Below are 14,720 nucleotides of genomic sequence, written 5' to 3' on the forward strand. Positions count from 1 at the left end.
ACAAGCAACCCTACAAATTTACAGAACGAACAACCCGACCTAAAGCACAAAAAGTGCATAGAAAACATTATTCACATTATAAATCAATAAAACGGGTAAAGTCATAAATCAGATATGCTAAATAACACATCCATAGTATACAACATGAAGAGTATATATCAGAACATAACACCAACATAAATCATAGACAATAACAAAACTATTACAAAAAAATTAAAAATGTTAAATAAAAATCTAAAGTAAAACTAAAACTCGAGAAAAAACATAAATAGAACCAAACGTACAAAAATAATTTAAAAAAACGAATTTCACACACCACTTACTTATATTGATAACTGTGTAAATATGTACTATCGCTGATGTACTACCATCTAAGCTGTCAGAAAAGTAGCATACATGGAAACCAACTACAATCCGATACGCATCTCCAGTGTACACCTAGGAGAAAGTAATAATTTTAAAACCGACAAGACATGAGAGCAACGATGTTACATGTAAGATAAAAACACCTAACGATGTATTATAGCTTTTTAGATCGTAGTTACAGACCATTCTATTAAGACGATCGCTTACTTACGTATTTACACAGCACGTGATGACTGAAAAAATATACCGAAATGGGCTCATAGTGAATGACATAAAATATAAACCAGTCTAACTGGCTATTATGAAAATAATCATTTTATTAAAAGACGTATTTTGCACTGCGGGCCCCAGAGAACAAAAGTTTCCCATATTTGTCCAATGCCTGGGCACTTTTGTTCAGGATCAAATGTTAGTTTCTGTGCCAAGCATCAGTCCTCCACACGCCTTCCTGCATTGCCCTACAGTTTCGTGGCGTTACAACTACATCATCCTAGAACTGCCTGAGGGGTGCTTCCTACGTAATCCATCGGATCAATTATTTTAACATTTGACCACTTTACACCGTTATAAACGTCATATTTAATCTGCTAAGAAATCCTAAACACAAATTTACAAAGTTTTGGCTATATTCCGGTAACCTCGGTTTTTGTTTTTTTTTCTTCTTTTTTCCACTGTGCAACAGTGCAAAACATGATCAAATACCGCCCCCCCCCCCCAAAAAAAAGTCAGTTAACACATCAAAGTACACGCCATGATCCACGGCCCTGTTGGCCCTATGGGTCTCATAGTCAAACAGATAGGTAGGTTTTAGAAGATCCCTGTTTCTGAAATAAATGTTCATTATATTGAGATTCTAGTCACTTGAGAGCGTCATAATACGCAAATATAGAACTAAATATTCAAGTTACGAAATTCTAAATAATTAATGTCTTCTGTAGAAGACCAACTTAATGAGGAATCCTTAATAATAGTCACTCATGACATCTGTTAGGAATGACATTAGGATGTAAGACGTTTGTAGCTATTGAGTTGTTTCCAACATTCAGCATACAGTGTTTAGCGTCTAGGGAGTGCATTTAAGTCATGAAAAGACAATCAAACATGGCTTTGCATAATTCTGTTCGTGTTGAAACGACCCCTTAGAAAAATTGTGAATGGCAGTGCTGGAAAAACTCTTACGTTATTTGATCCAGAAACAACTGAGTAAAACTGAACGTACTCAGACAGTTCTCTCTTCACTTATTCTGATCATCACTAAACTGACTCACAATATTTTTATCGCAACGCAATGACTTTCAATAATCCCTACAAAAGAATGGCCCTGACTAACAATAACCTATACCTTTCATGAATCACTTACCTCACAAAAATCTTCGTTACTTGAACTATGGCAATACAGCGAGCGCCAATACTGTCAGCTAAATAAAAGATTCTAACTACTGAAGGCACTAGCTACTGATAGGCATAGTTAGCAAATGAAAGATTTTGATAGAGAACAATCAATGTATTTACCTTAATGGTGTTCAAAAGTCATCATGCAGTCTTACAAATTTCCTTTTTCTGGCGGACACAGGTCCAGATCGTCCGCTCTCAAAACTCTAGCATCTCTCCCTCCACATCCACCACTGCTGGCGGTCACCTCGAACTGCCCAACGCTATGCTCTGTTCACTACACAAGCGACTATTCCAACAAGGAGTCCAACCAGCCACGAACTGCACACAGCGATTTTCATACAGAGCACTACGTGGAATTACCAACATAAAAACCTAAACAGCCTACTTACAGTATTACCATAAATTAAAAATGAGAATGTACTGTGCTTTTTTACACTATGTATTCGCAGGGGTCGTAATGCTATTAACCTTGTTCTTATGTTCTAAATAAACTTACAGATGCACCTGTTTGTTGATCGCTGACACCACTGGATTGCTAGCCACGTACGCGATAAAATGTTTCCAAAATCAGGGCCAAGCGTCAATATTGGCGTAATGTAGTTGCAATCCGTTGGTCAACAGCTGGGCTCCCGCTACATGCATAATCTGGATTCGTACTTGTGACGAGATAAATGTTACACTAGCATTCGCGTCCCCCGGGCCTGCTGCTGCTGCTGCTGCTGCTGCTAAGAGGCCGGTAGCCACTCTTGCCTCATTGTATGCAAATACCGTACGTTATAAACTCTTTAATAAACTCTCACTGCACATTAAAATTATTGCATTTCTATATGAAATAATAACCCCACAAATCCCAGGTAATTCCGCAAGAGGCTATACATACAGGACGATTTGAAACTAGCCAACGTCTACGGTCGTAGGTTCGAATCCTGCCTCGGGCATGGATGTCCTTAGGTTAGTTAGGTTTAAGTAGTTCTAAGTTCTAGGGGACTGATGACCTCAGATATTAAGTCCAATAGTGCTCAGAGCCATTTGAACCATTTTTGAAACTAGCCATACATCATCCGGAAAAATGCTTCCATAGACCTTGTTTAGCGTTCTCAGCTTTCCTTCCCGTACAGCACATGGCACGTACTCAACAGAATGTCGTACTCCGCTATTTCGTAACTACAGAATTTTTGCATGCGATACAAAACTAGAAAATGCTCTCTCTTTTGTACTCTCACAATCTCAAGAAGCAACCGAAGCGTTGCGGCAACTTACCGCTTCGGTGTTCGGCGTGGCGGTACTAAGATATTAAAGCCACTCGAAGCCTCTCCCTCAGCGTGTCATCCTGTTCGATGTTCTCGTGTTCTTAACTCCTTTATTTGCTCCCGTGTTTCTGAACAGACAATTTGTGAGAGCAACAACGAATATTTCACATAACACAAGGAACAACAGTTTATTTCAATCAAATCAAGGAATACATACGCTGTGCCAGAGAGGTTTCGCTGTCAACGATATTATTGTTATTTCCCGATAAAATCTGTTTGATCGCCGTAGAACAGTCACAACGTTTATATGCCACCCAATTTGCGGAAGAAAGTCCCATATTTCGGAAAAGATTTTTTGCTGTCGCGTTTACATGTTAGTAATTACGGCATGAGATTTGGTAGTCCGATCAAATATCGGGTTTATGAGCATCAGTTGTTGTACGCGAATGTTGTCTGGAAAACACTGTCCAATTTCGTCTGCGCCATGAAGTGCTTTCGATAGTTTTTAATAGAGTGGAAATTCTACAGGAAGAGAGGTCTAAACATTTATACCTGCCAATGAACGCCTTCGGAACTAATTCATCAATCCACCTACATTGCACGCGTTGTGGAAAAAGTATTCACTAAGGGAAGTTTATTCTGCTTCAGCTTTTCGAGATCTGAAATCGCCCATGGTCTTTCTCATCAGATACGTGTCTGTAACTAACAACAGTACCGTCATATATGGGAGCATTTTTGGCAAACCAGCTTCTGTAAAAACTCTTGTGACATCGTTGAATCTTCGAATTGTGCTCCAGTGCTTCGATATGTTACATCAAAGACATGTTTTCGAACCATCAGAAGCTAGTGTTAAAACTTTGTTTTAGCGACTAGTGTCGACATAACGCCATCGTAGGGCAGACGCTACGACTGATAAAAATGTACCGTAGTATTGAATAAAAGTTTGAGGTACAGATGTTGGATTAAAATATGGAAACACTGCGAGAAATGCTTGCTTGAACATCAGTGAACATTAATGCAGGTGCTAGGCAAGCCTGCAGGTTCCCCTGTCGTATTTGATCATGAACGGTACCTGTGCGGTATCCAAAATATGTTGCAAGTATCAACTGGGGTCAGAACAGTGTTCTCTGTAGTTGTTAACGCATTATGTCGGAGGTAAGTGCATTATAGCGTGGCTCACATGGTGGGTGTTTCCGTAACCAAGGTATCCGAAATGTCTGTTGTTTCAAGAGGCTCCTATCTAACTTTTACACCTCATATAGTGGACGCCGGCACGGTAGCTCAGCGTGTTCGGTCCGAGGGCTGCTCGCCCTCTGTAATAAAAAAAAAAAAAAAACTGTGTAAAGGAATCAACGATCAACTTCATCGGATGGTTTGTGACGTCCGCCCAGACCAAACGCAACGAACAATACAAAAAAAAAAGTGGTTAGCGTTGCTGCCCCTGAATCACGGAGTCCCGGGTTCGATTCCCGGCCGGGTTGAGGATTTTCGCTGCTGGGGACTGGGTGTTTGTATTTTCCTCATATTTCATATTCATTCGTGACAGTGGCTAGATTGGACTGTGAGAAAAATTGGACTGCGTAAAAATTTGGACTTTGTACGGGCGCTGAAGACGGCGCAGTTGAGCGCCGCACATACCAATCATCATCATCATCATCATCATCATCATCATCCAGTGGAAGCCGAAAAACAGTCGCTACGTCACTATGTAGACAAAAGCATTTGTTGAGTGATCGTGACAGACAGTCACTGACGAAGATTCTGACGAAAAATACGATTACTGCAACAGCGAAAGTCGCTGCGGAATTGAATGTCGCACTCGCTAACCCTGTCAGACTATAACAGTACAAGTAAAGATCCATAAGCAGGGAACTGCACGGCGAGCTGGAATTCCAAAACCACTCATCATTGTAAATGACCGTAACAGGAAAACGTGGTGCCGGAGCCATAAAACATGGACTACGGAACAAGGGATGAATATGTTTTGGAAGAATGTGCCTTCTTTCACACTGATTCCAAATTCCGGCCGAATTCACAGCACAGGAGTGAAAGAAGGCAAGAGTTCCGTGATGATTTGGGCATCCATTATGTGGTATTCCGTGGGCACCATGGTTGCTCTGCAAAGGCACATTACTGCCAAGGATTATGTGACCATTTTGGCTGATCAGATCCATTCCGTAGTACAATGCTCCTTCCCCAGTAGTGATGCCGTATTCCAAGAAGACAGGCCCCTTGTTCACGCAGCTCGCGGTGTCCAGGACTGGTTTTGCGAGCACGAGGATGAATTATCCCATTTCCCCAGGCGATAGCAGTCACCAGAGATCAACTTTACTGATCCTTTGTGGTCTACTTTGGAGAGAAGGGTGCGTGATTGCCATCCAACTCCATCATCTTTACCTGAAATAGCGAGTATTTTGCAGAAAGAGTGGTGGAAGGCTTCCGTGAAAATCATAAAGGACCTGTATTTATCCATTCCGAGATAACTGGCAGCTATGATATTATGTTGTGCTTTTGGAATTTTCACATTTTTGTCCAACCTCTGCATATGTAATCATTGGCTCATGATTTTACCACTATGAGATAAGTCTGCCCGATGACGACGCTATGTCGACAAAGTCGCAGTGGGTTAAAATATTATTTAACAGCCGCTTATGGTGGAATATGAAAAACAAATTTAGTACGACACTGCTCTGCCGCTTAATATCCAGCGTTTGGCCGTATTACCGTGACAGTATATTCCCGTCATGGAAAATGTAATGGTGCAAGAAGTTATACACATTAAAAAAAAAGGTTGGTGGTGGTGTTGTTGTTGTTGTGGTCTTCAATCCGATGACTAGTTTGATGCAACTCTCCTCGCTGCTCTGTTCTGTGCAAAATGTATCCAGTTGAACTTGCTCATTGTTTTCATCCTTTGCCCTCCCTCTACTATTTTTTATCCCCCAACCCTTCCTTATCAATCTATCCCTTGATTTAGTCAATTTATGCCATGAACCTCTTTTTTCCGCAATTCGAGTCAGTATGGTACATCTTCATTACTTGCTGGATCTACCCATGTAACACAGCAGTCCACGTCACACAAGAGAAACAAATTAGGACTACAAGCTTTTGAGACACTATTTGAAAAAGCATGGTGGACCTACCAAAACCTGTAACAACTTTTTATATTTCTAATCAACTGATTTCAAGTCGGGGATTGAAACTACGTGAAGTCTGAAAGACTTCCATAACCCGGTCCGTTTCCTAAGCATCCACTATTTAGCACTTCTACTCCATTTTTCTCAAATTTCAATGTTATTATTCTAGGTCTTTCGAGGTCGCTTTCTTCAGGTAATAAAAGGTGGCTAGGTATATGACAGACATCCCCTAGGTATATAAACAATGAAAGAAAAACATGTAAACATGTTTGAAGCGACTTCTTTTATTGTATTAAAAAATTCTCCTGTAAAATATATGTATGCCTTCGAACAAATTCCTGATTCGTTTCTTTCCACTCTGATCTCTGCATCTCAAAAGTATGGTTTTGGAACAAACCAGCAGCTTCTTGAACCGGTGGAAATCTCTGTCCAAGCATTTTTTGTGTCGCATACAGGAACAAACGAGTCAGGTGAATACGTCAACGAGAATTAACGGTTTACCACAGTGTGTTCGCCGAGTTGTTGCTTCCATTTTATGCACATATGACGCTCTGGCAATAGTTTTCTCTCGTGTTTAGGCAGATATTTCCAGTTACGCTTTGCAGTGTGTAACTGGAGTTAGCCCAGCCAGGTACTGATCGTCACGTCTTTTCATGCAACGCCCAGTGTCGACGGAAAGGATTGGATGGTTTCCCGTTGAAACAAAATTGTTTTAAAACCAGTGTTTACGTGACCATTCGATAAAACGGTGCATATTACTATAGTGCGGTATTCATCTAATAGGGACAGTAAAATATGAAGAATAATCAGTACCCCAGCAACGACAGCACTGCCTGCCCGTGTTGATTACTACCGCCAAGCAGCAATACTGCTCAGTCGTTGCTGCGGTACTAATTATTCTACGCTTTTGAAAGTTCATGTTAGTACATACCGATAAATCGAATTTCGCAACTGGACTGTTTGGGACCACGCTATCGGAGGGCATGTAAAATTACGCTTTAAAAATCATTTCGTTTGTAACAGGAAACAAACCGACGCTTTCCGTCGACACTGAGCGTCACTTGAAAGATATGGTGAGCAGTTTTGTTTGAGCTGACACATTGCAAAAAACGAAATTACAAATATCTGTCAAACCACCAGAGAAAATGCACCTGACGGGTTTTAGGAGGGACCGACCCCCCCTGTGCATAAAATGGAGATCGACAGAGTGCCAAGAAGCACACCGTCAATCAATCACGCAGAGAGAACATGAGAGATCACGGGCAATGAAACAATGATACGCTGTTTACTTCTTCAAATAATCAATTGTTTGCCCTAGTGTGTGACATTTGGCAATGTGATCAAGAATAAAGTTTTCAGTTGTTTCCTGAGTTTCTCAATCGCTTGTGGGAAACATTCAGTATTAATTGTTGTTAATTCCCCAGAGCAGACATGGGCAATATTACGTGATCTGAGCACCTAAAGCTCGCGGTACGCCTCGTCACATGACGCGACAGCAGCGCTTCTAGCGGATAAACGTAAAACTGCAGCGGCCGTGACGTTTGTTTGTAGGGCAAGGCACAGAACAAGAAAAAAAGGGGCAAGGTACCGATACGAATGGCACCCTTTTCCCGACACGACACGCTGACAAATTATGCTCAAAACACATTTTCCACCTCGTATTCAGATATTTATACTTATTTCCCCGTCATGAACATTGTTTCTTTACTTACGACATTCCTCAGCAGCCCTCTTAAAAATTTCCCTCGCAAAATTCTGCAACGCCGTTAGGAAAGAAACAACGTAAAAAATGGAAACCTCTCAAGATGCGATCTTCAAAGTCACCATGGAAAAATAAACGCCTATAAAAGCAACTGGTTGCAACTAAATCATTTAAAGATGCTTCAGTTTCGACAGTTGCAGCATTATATTACGTTCGGAAAGCATAAGAAATATTTACTGATCTTAATACGAAAAAGAACAGAAAAACAAAATACGGCACTGAGATAGGCAGTTCCAGCTGGCAAGCAATTAGGAGTAACCTGGCGATTTTTAACCACAATCAGGTCATTTGAGTGAAACTTCCTGGCAGATTAAAACTGTGTGCCGGACCGAGACTCGAACTCGGGACCTTTGCCTTTCGCGGGCAAGTGCTCTAGAGTGTTAGTGGTAGAGCACTTGCCCGCGAAAGGCAAAGGTCCCGAGTTCGAGTCTCGGTCCGGCACACAGTTTTAATCTGCCAGGAAGTTTAACATCAGCGCACACTCCGCTGCAGAGTGAAAATCTCGTTCAGGTCATTCGAGTGTTTGAAATTCAGTGTGTTAATATTCACAAACACTAGTAGCACGAATTTTTTTAAGTATTTGACCAGAAACGCTTTTGTTGACTAATCACGTAGGCATTTTTGTAACACTAAATTAGGCCAACATTTCATTGTTCGCCGGCCGGGGTGGCCGAGCGGTTCTAGGCGCTACAGTCTAGAACCGCGCGTCCGCTACGGTCGCAGGTTCGAATCCAGCCTCGGGCATGGATGTGTGTGATGTCCTTAGGTTAGTTAGGTTTAAGTAGTTCTAAGTTCTAGGGGACTAATGACCTCAGAAGTTAAGTCCCATAGTGCTCAGAGCCATTTGAACCATTTCTTTGTTCATTTTAAAAAATTGAACTTAGCGTACATCGCCTGCATTATACGCAAGTCAAACTGGAAAAACGAGACGTTTCTATGGTCTGCGTCACGAGCTGCAAACCCAGGGCGAGACGAGCGTCGGCAGAAATGCCCGAAAATGCATTCTAGGTGGAGGACAACCCGAGCATCTCGGTCTTTCTCCCACAAATTTAATCCTCGGGCAGGAGTAAATCCAATCGCGATCCGGCTAAAGCAATTGCGGCGAGATTTTCATTTTATACCCAGGAAGAAGGAGCGTTTTCTTGGAAGTGTTTCGCGAACGAGGTGCTTCTGTCGGTTTTTGTTCGTCTTGAAATACACGGCGTCTATTGTTTCTTAGTCTCTGGTTTGTACGAATACATCTAAGTTTCGTCTCCTGTTATAGTGTCGTGGATGGAATTTGTATTTTCTCCGTCGAATTATTTGAGAATTTCCTTACAACGTTTGACACGAGCCTGTTTTTTGGGCTTCAGGCAAACTGTGCAGAATCCGAAGGTACCAGACTTTTTTATTGTCAGCTAAATGTTCGTACCAAAACTAATGTTCTGCAGTCTTCCATATGCCTGAGGAAAACCTCCGTCACATGGTAAATTGCATGCCGATATTCAATTATGTTGTGCACAGCTTTGAACTATTTTTAGACAACAAACCGCTTTTGGTTGACCTCCACGGAATTCACCACTGACGGAAAGGTGTCCACGAAGAAATCCTGCAAACCAATTGTAATACATTCGTTGCCTCGCCTCATGGGCATAGAAATCTGAGAAATTTCTTGGACCGCATCAACAGCATCTACGACACAAAGTTCGCGAAAAGTAAATGAGTGTCTCAGCCACAGTGTTTACTGGAAACACACCCACAGGGACCGGTATCTGCACGCTACCCGCTACCCGCGCCCATCTCAAAGACGATCTGTTATGAGTACCTTGGTGCATCCAGCTGAAACAGTTCCAAGCTCTGAAAACCTGTCGAAGGAACAGAGCCACTTACAAAAAGCATTCAAGCAAAACAAATCGACAAATTGCGCAAGCCATCTCTCCGATGACACGTAGGCAGAAGGATTCCAAATGGCTCTGAGAACTAAGGGACTTAACATCTGAGGTCATCAGGCCCCTAGAACTTAGACCTACTTAAACCTAACCAATCTAAGGACGTCACACACATCCATGCCCGAGGCAGGATTCGAACCTGCGAACGTAGCAGTCGCGCGGTTCCAGACTGAAGCGCCGAGAACCGCTCGGCCACTTCGGCCGGCGGGAGGATTCTGAGGACGACACGTAGAAGCTTGCATTTTTGCCTTGCGATAGGCCCGTACCAGGAAAGATTAGCCGGGTCCTAAAGAGGCAAAAAATCTATTTGTCTTCGGGGCCCCAGCAAAACATTCGACAGCTCTTGAGGCCTGAGAGAGACACGATATAACCCACAAAAGTCAAAGGACGCGTAAAATACTTAAATACCGTGTGGGTGATGACAGTTTTATGTCGGACAAACTGCGTGCTAGTGAAAAGCGCCGTGTGGAATGTGAAGGGGTTTGCCACCTACGGCATCAGCTGCAACAGGACATGTTCTGGAAAACAGACACAAATTTGCGTTAGAAGAAACATATGCTATTAAGCGAACAAATGGTTTCTGTGATAGCGTCACAAAAGAAGCGAACGAGATATCAACACGGTAGCTCACAGCTTGAGAGCTGGCCATCGAAGGGTTGAAGGGGTGTGGCAGGAGCGCAAGGGAAACACGAGGACGTTGTCCCAGTAATAAAGTAATATTGTTCCAATCACCTGGTTCCGACCAAGATCTACGGGATGTTTCCCTGATGGTAAGGCGTATGCCGGAACTGGAAAGCCCCTCCCATTTATTCCCCGTTGGGATCTCCCATTGCCCCATTATCAGCTTGCCTGATAATTGGCTGAATAGAACCGTGACTCTTAAATGATCCGGATCTCGAACAGCCCGCTCTACTCCTAGGAGTGGAGAATGAAATGAATAATAATAATAATAAAAGAAAATCCACGACAGTCAACGCTTGGCAACGTCCATGGAGCATACTGCCGAAATCTCGTCGATATTGAACCACTTGACACAGATGGAAGCTCCAGAGAATTTTGTCACGATTGTAGTCTTATCTGAATGTGGACACCAAAAGTTGAACGAAACGATTCGTGCCATTATTGAGTTAGCCTTCGGCGAGAATCTAAAAAAACAAGCCAGCGAAAGACTTTATGCTAAATTCAAACTTTTTTCATAAAAACGCTGCTCTAAGCTTTGTTGCAAATAAATTACTCGACCAATTTCTGAGCTACCATTGTTTTAACAGTAAAAAATGAAAACCCTTAAATCGATAGCAATGCCACATTCAGTAGTTCTTTAAAAACTTGAAAGGCAAGTCTCGTATCTCTAACATTGACATTTGGAATCGTAGGACATACCGTTTCAGAATTGCATTTTCCTCTCTGTCGTCGCTGTATGTTGTGGTCAAGTGCTGCGCCCAGTCAGAAACTGAAAAATGCCCCGACTGCGAGAGACAAGAGTCCCCGATGTGTGGAAATGCTTGACACGGTTAATTACTCTTTACCTAACGTGTTCCGGGCTCTTTGCGGAGTGCACATTCCTCAACGATTCAGCTGCACATTGTCTAATGTTATGCTTTCACCTCTTGCCAGGTCATATTTTTTAGGTAGAAAGAGACGCCTAAGTATCTGGGTTATGTCCCAAGGATGTACTCACAAGAGGCGGCCCCGATTTTCGGATCACAGATTTTACGCGATCTCGAGAAAATCGCAAGACAAGTCTAACGTGTCAATTATGTACACCGGCGCGTTGCGATTCTGAGGACGAGGTGGTGGTGGAGGTGGTTAGCGTTCTAGCTCCATATTCAGTGGATCGCTGGACCAAGCCCTGCTCATGTTGGCTTTTTTTTATTTAGATTTCGTCATCATTAGTCATATTATTTCATGTATATCGGATCCAAAACGTAATATGATGAAAAGACGCATGTATTTGCGTCAACATTTATTGAATTTCCAATGTTATTTCACTGTTTCCTAATTTTTATTATTACAATAAATTTTATGCGACTTTTATTTCTACAGGCAAGTTAAAAACTTTAATCAACGCCTTCAAACATGTTCATTTTTGATTGACTACGAACGAGAAATTACTCCTCGTGAAGATTCTATTAAAATGCATTTAATCCTACATCGCCAGTTTTTGTCACCGATGTTTACGAAAATGTTGCGTTACGCATGGTTTGGCTCCATATTATCGGAATAAAGAGACATGTTTCTAAATGTCACCGAGCCTTGGTTCTCCTTAGAAGCGTGAAGATTCCTTGTGCGTGCGGGAAAATTGCATTCATTCGATGTAGTAGATACCGTTTTAATTTGTTTCCCATGTCTATATGAAAGATTCCATCTTGCAACTAGTAACATCGAAAGCATATCCGACGATTAATCGTAAATGACCATCACATTCTGGCATGTTGTAACTCATTTTATTATTGAATAAATTATTTTACACCTTTATTTATCTATGCTCGACTTCGGCTTTCCAGGCCAGCCCCTCATCCGTGAAACCTTCTAGGTGGAAAGCGGTTCTCGGTACCTAACCCAACTGCAGGCATAAGGGATCTCAGAAAACTGACAGACATATATTTTCAGGAAAACTTTATCCATTTGATCGTTTACTAGTCGATCATTGTAAATTCAGTATTTGCTGTGATAGTAAATATTAGCAAGCACTCTAATAAATTTGTAAATTCAAGAAAAGGTCATGGAAATGTACATGTCTTCATTATATTACCTTTCAAGTGTGGTATGTATGAAATAATATGATTAGTGTTGAAAAAATATAAATTTCAAGAAAAAAAAGATTAGGAGAACTCGGTCCAGTGATCCATCGATTACTGAGCTTGAACGCTAACCACATGACCGCTGCTATCGCGTCTTCATGGTCCCTACGCACCAGTACATCACTAACGCGTACAACGTTTTTTTGCCATTTTCTCGTAATCGCCTAAGTGGTACGCCTTACTACTTGCACGTTATGTTTTCCTAATTGGCTACTGAAAGTGCATGAAGTTTGAACTAAATCCGTGATCCGAACGTCGTCACCCCCCCTTGTCAGACACGCCATTGCCGACTCACTCCCCTCTCGCCCCCCCCCCCCCCGCGCAACTACCACCCCTTATGTCTTCTTTATAAATTGGCAAGTGCGTCCGACAACGCGTGGTGGTCATCGGCGGCTGTCTGGTATTTGCAGAGTCCCCATTGTTAACCTTGGTCCGCAGCTTGGCACTGGCGCAAGTGTGACACAGACCCCGCACACCTGCCTCCTTTCCCCCTCCCCCCACCATCGCCCTCACTAAGAAGCTTCTCCACCTTGGCGCTTGAGTGGCACGAGCACCGTTCCAAATGGGATCGTGCCAGTGAGCTTGGTCGGTGTTTCAGGGGTGCTGAGGAGTGCTACCGTAGAATGGCGCACTCTCGAGGCGAGTGTTTATTGTTACGAGCTGTGACTGCCATTCCGAACAACGTTCCACAGTTGAGCGTCTTAATTCCATAAGTTTTTTTTTTGTTTCGTAACCATTGGCCGGTTTTCAGACTGGCTAACTTAAAGCACTTCGCTTTGTTACATCACCGGAAGAACTCCCTCACGTGTCTGCTAAACTAATTACCTCAGCCAGTATTAATAAATAAAGATTACGAGGTCACAGTGGACCAAAAGAGCCTGCACACGTTCAACATTTGTCAATTAGGGATGGTAGACGTTGGCAACGATAATTTCATCTCATTTTCGACGTCTAAACGTCAGTAATCGATAATAATCTGCCCCTAAACTTCGATGTTAAATTATAAACTTGCAGAATGCGTAAACTGCAATGTACAAACATATTTAATATCAAAGTTATTAATCAATAATTACAGCAATAATTAACATTACATATCCCACATCTTTTTTCTACATACTGTAATGCTTTTTTATTACCTGTTGTTAGTCTCAGTAATCGCGATATAAAGTGACTCTTACTGTTCACTCCACGCTTACGTAATACGGAACTCCTGCCGCGGTTTCATGACAACTCAAGAGTACAAAAATATTAAAAAATAAATGATAGAAAACGGCTGACAATGCTCGACGGCGAATACGACCTTCCTACACTGCCGTGTAATTTTGTAATCTTCTTTAATGTTAACACAGACTACTAGAAAATGAAAGGAAGCTGAAAACTTTTATTGTTTCTATCAATGATCTTCAACGTAGCAAATAGGGTAAAATTATTTAAGAACTGACGTAACAAAAACTTACGAAAAATCTTTATTGAAGATCTGTTTGTTTCATTCAGATATTACGTGGATCAAATGTAATCTTACGCATCATAAACGAAAATAATAATCATTAGAGACAGTACGCGCACACACTGCTTGACAATCGACAGTATGAACTGAATTATCTGTAACTGGTATTGTTGCAATTGAATGATAGAATGGTTGAGTCACTGCATGAACGATTTGATATGTATACAGTATGTGTTAGGTAGTTCTCTCATCGAAGCTGATATAGTTCCAAGGGCGAAGTGTACCAGTTAAAGATATTTAATCTTATTTGGAACCTCAGCAGCACAAAGCAGTTGCTTAAGTGAATCTTACTTAACACATACCGATGATCACGTGACTTCTTGTAAACGGTGAATAGTGGAATATATCGTGTTATAAGAGCAAATTCCTCGGCCGCCTGCGAAACGGAAGGGGACAGATATTGGCAGAACCGCTCCACACCGTGAATGTGTTGTTAAGACTGACCACCATTAATTATAGGAAAGATGGCGCCCGCCAGCGGCTGCTGCGCATTCCAGGAGCCTATGAAGATTCCCATCGACCTCAGTAGCCAGTCAGACATCCTCAAAGTAAGTCTGCAGCGGCTCATATAGGCAGC

At 42.0% G+C, this 14,720-nt stretch overlaps 1 protein-coding gene across 2 annotated transcripts in view; it reads left to right on the forward strand.

Annotated features, from left to right (window-relative positions):
- The window catches only part of LOC126161596 (long-chain-fatty-acid--CoA ligase 1), a 493,689-nt gene that overhangs the window by 344,183 nt on the left and 134,786 nt on the right, over window positions 1-14,720 (forward strand). The window contains exon 2 of one of the 2 annotated variants that reach the window (XM_049917544.1): window positions 14,603-14,691. The exons of the other annotated variant lie outside the window; for it this stretch is intronic. Within the exon in view, the coding sequence (XP_049773501.1) occupies window positions 14,608-14,691 (84 nt within the window). The 5' untranslated portion in view covers window positions 14,603-14,607. The remainder of the gene's footprint in view (window positions 1-14,602; window positions 14,692-14,720) is intronic. 2 annotated transcript variants of the gene reach the window in all.

The sequence above is a fragment of the Schistocerca cancellata genome, chromosome 2 (assembly GCF_023864275.1).
Source record: "Schistocerca cancellata isolate TAMUIC-IGC-003103 chromosome 2, iqSchCanc2.1, whole genome shotgun sequence".
NCBI lineage: Eukaryota > Metazoa > Arthropoda > Insecta > Orthoptera > Acrididae > Schistocerca > Schistocerca cancellata.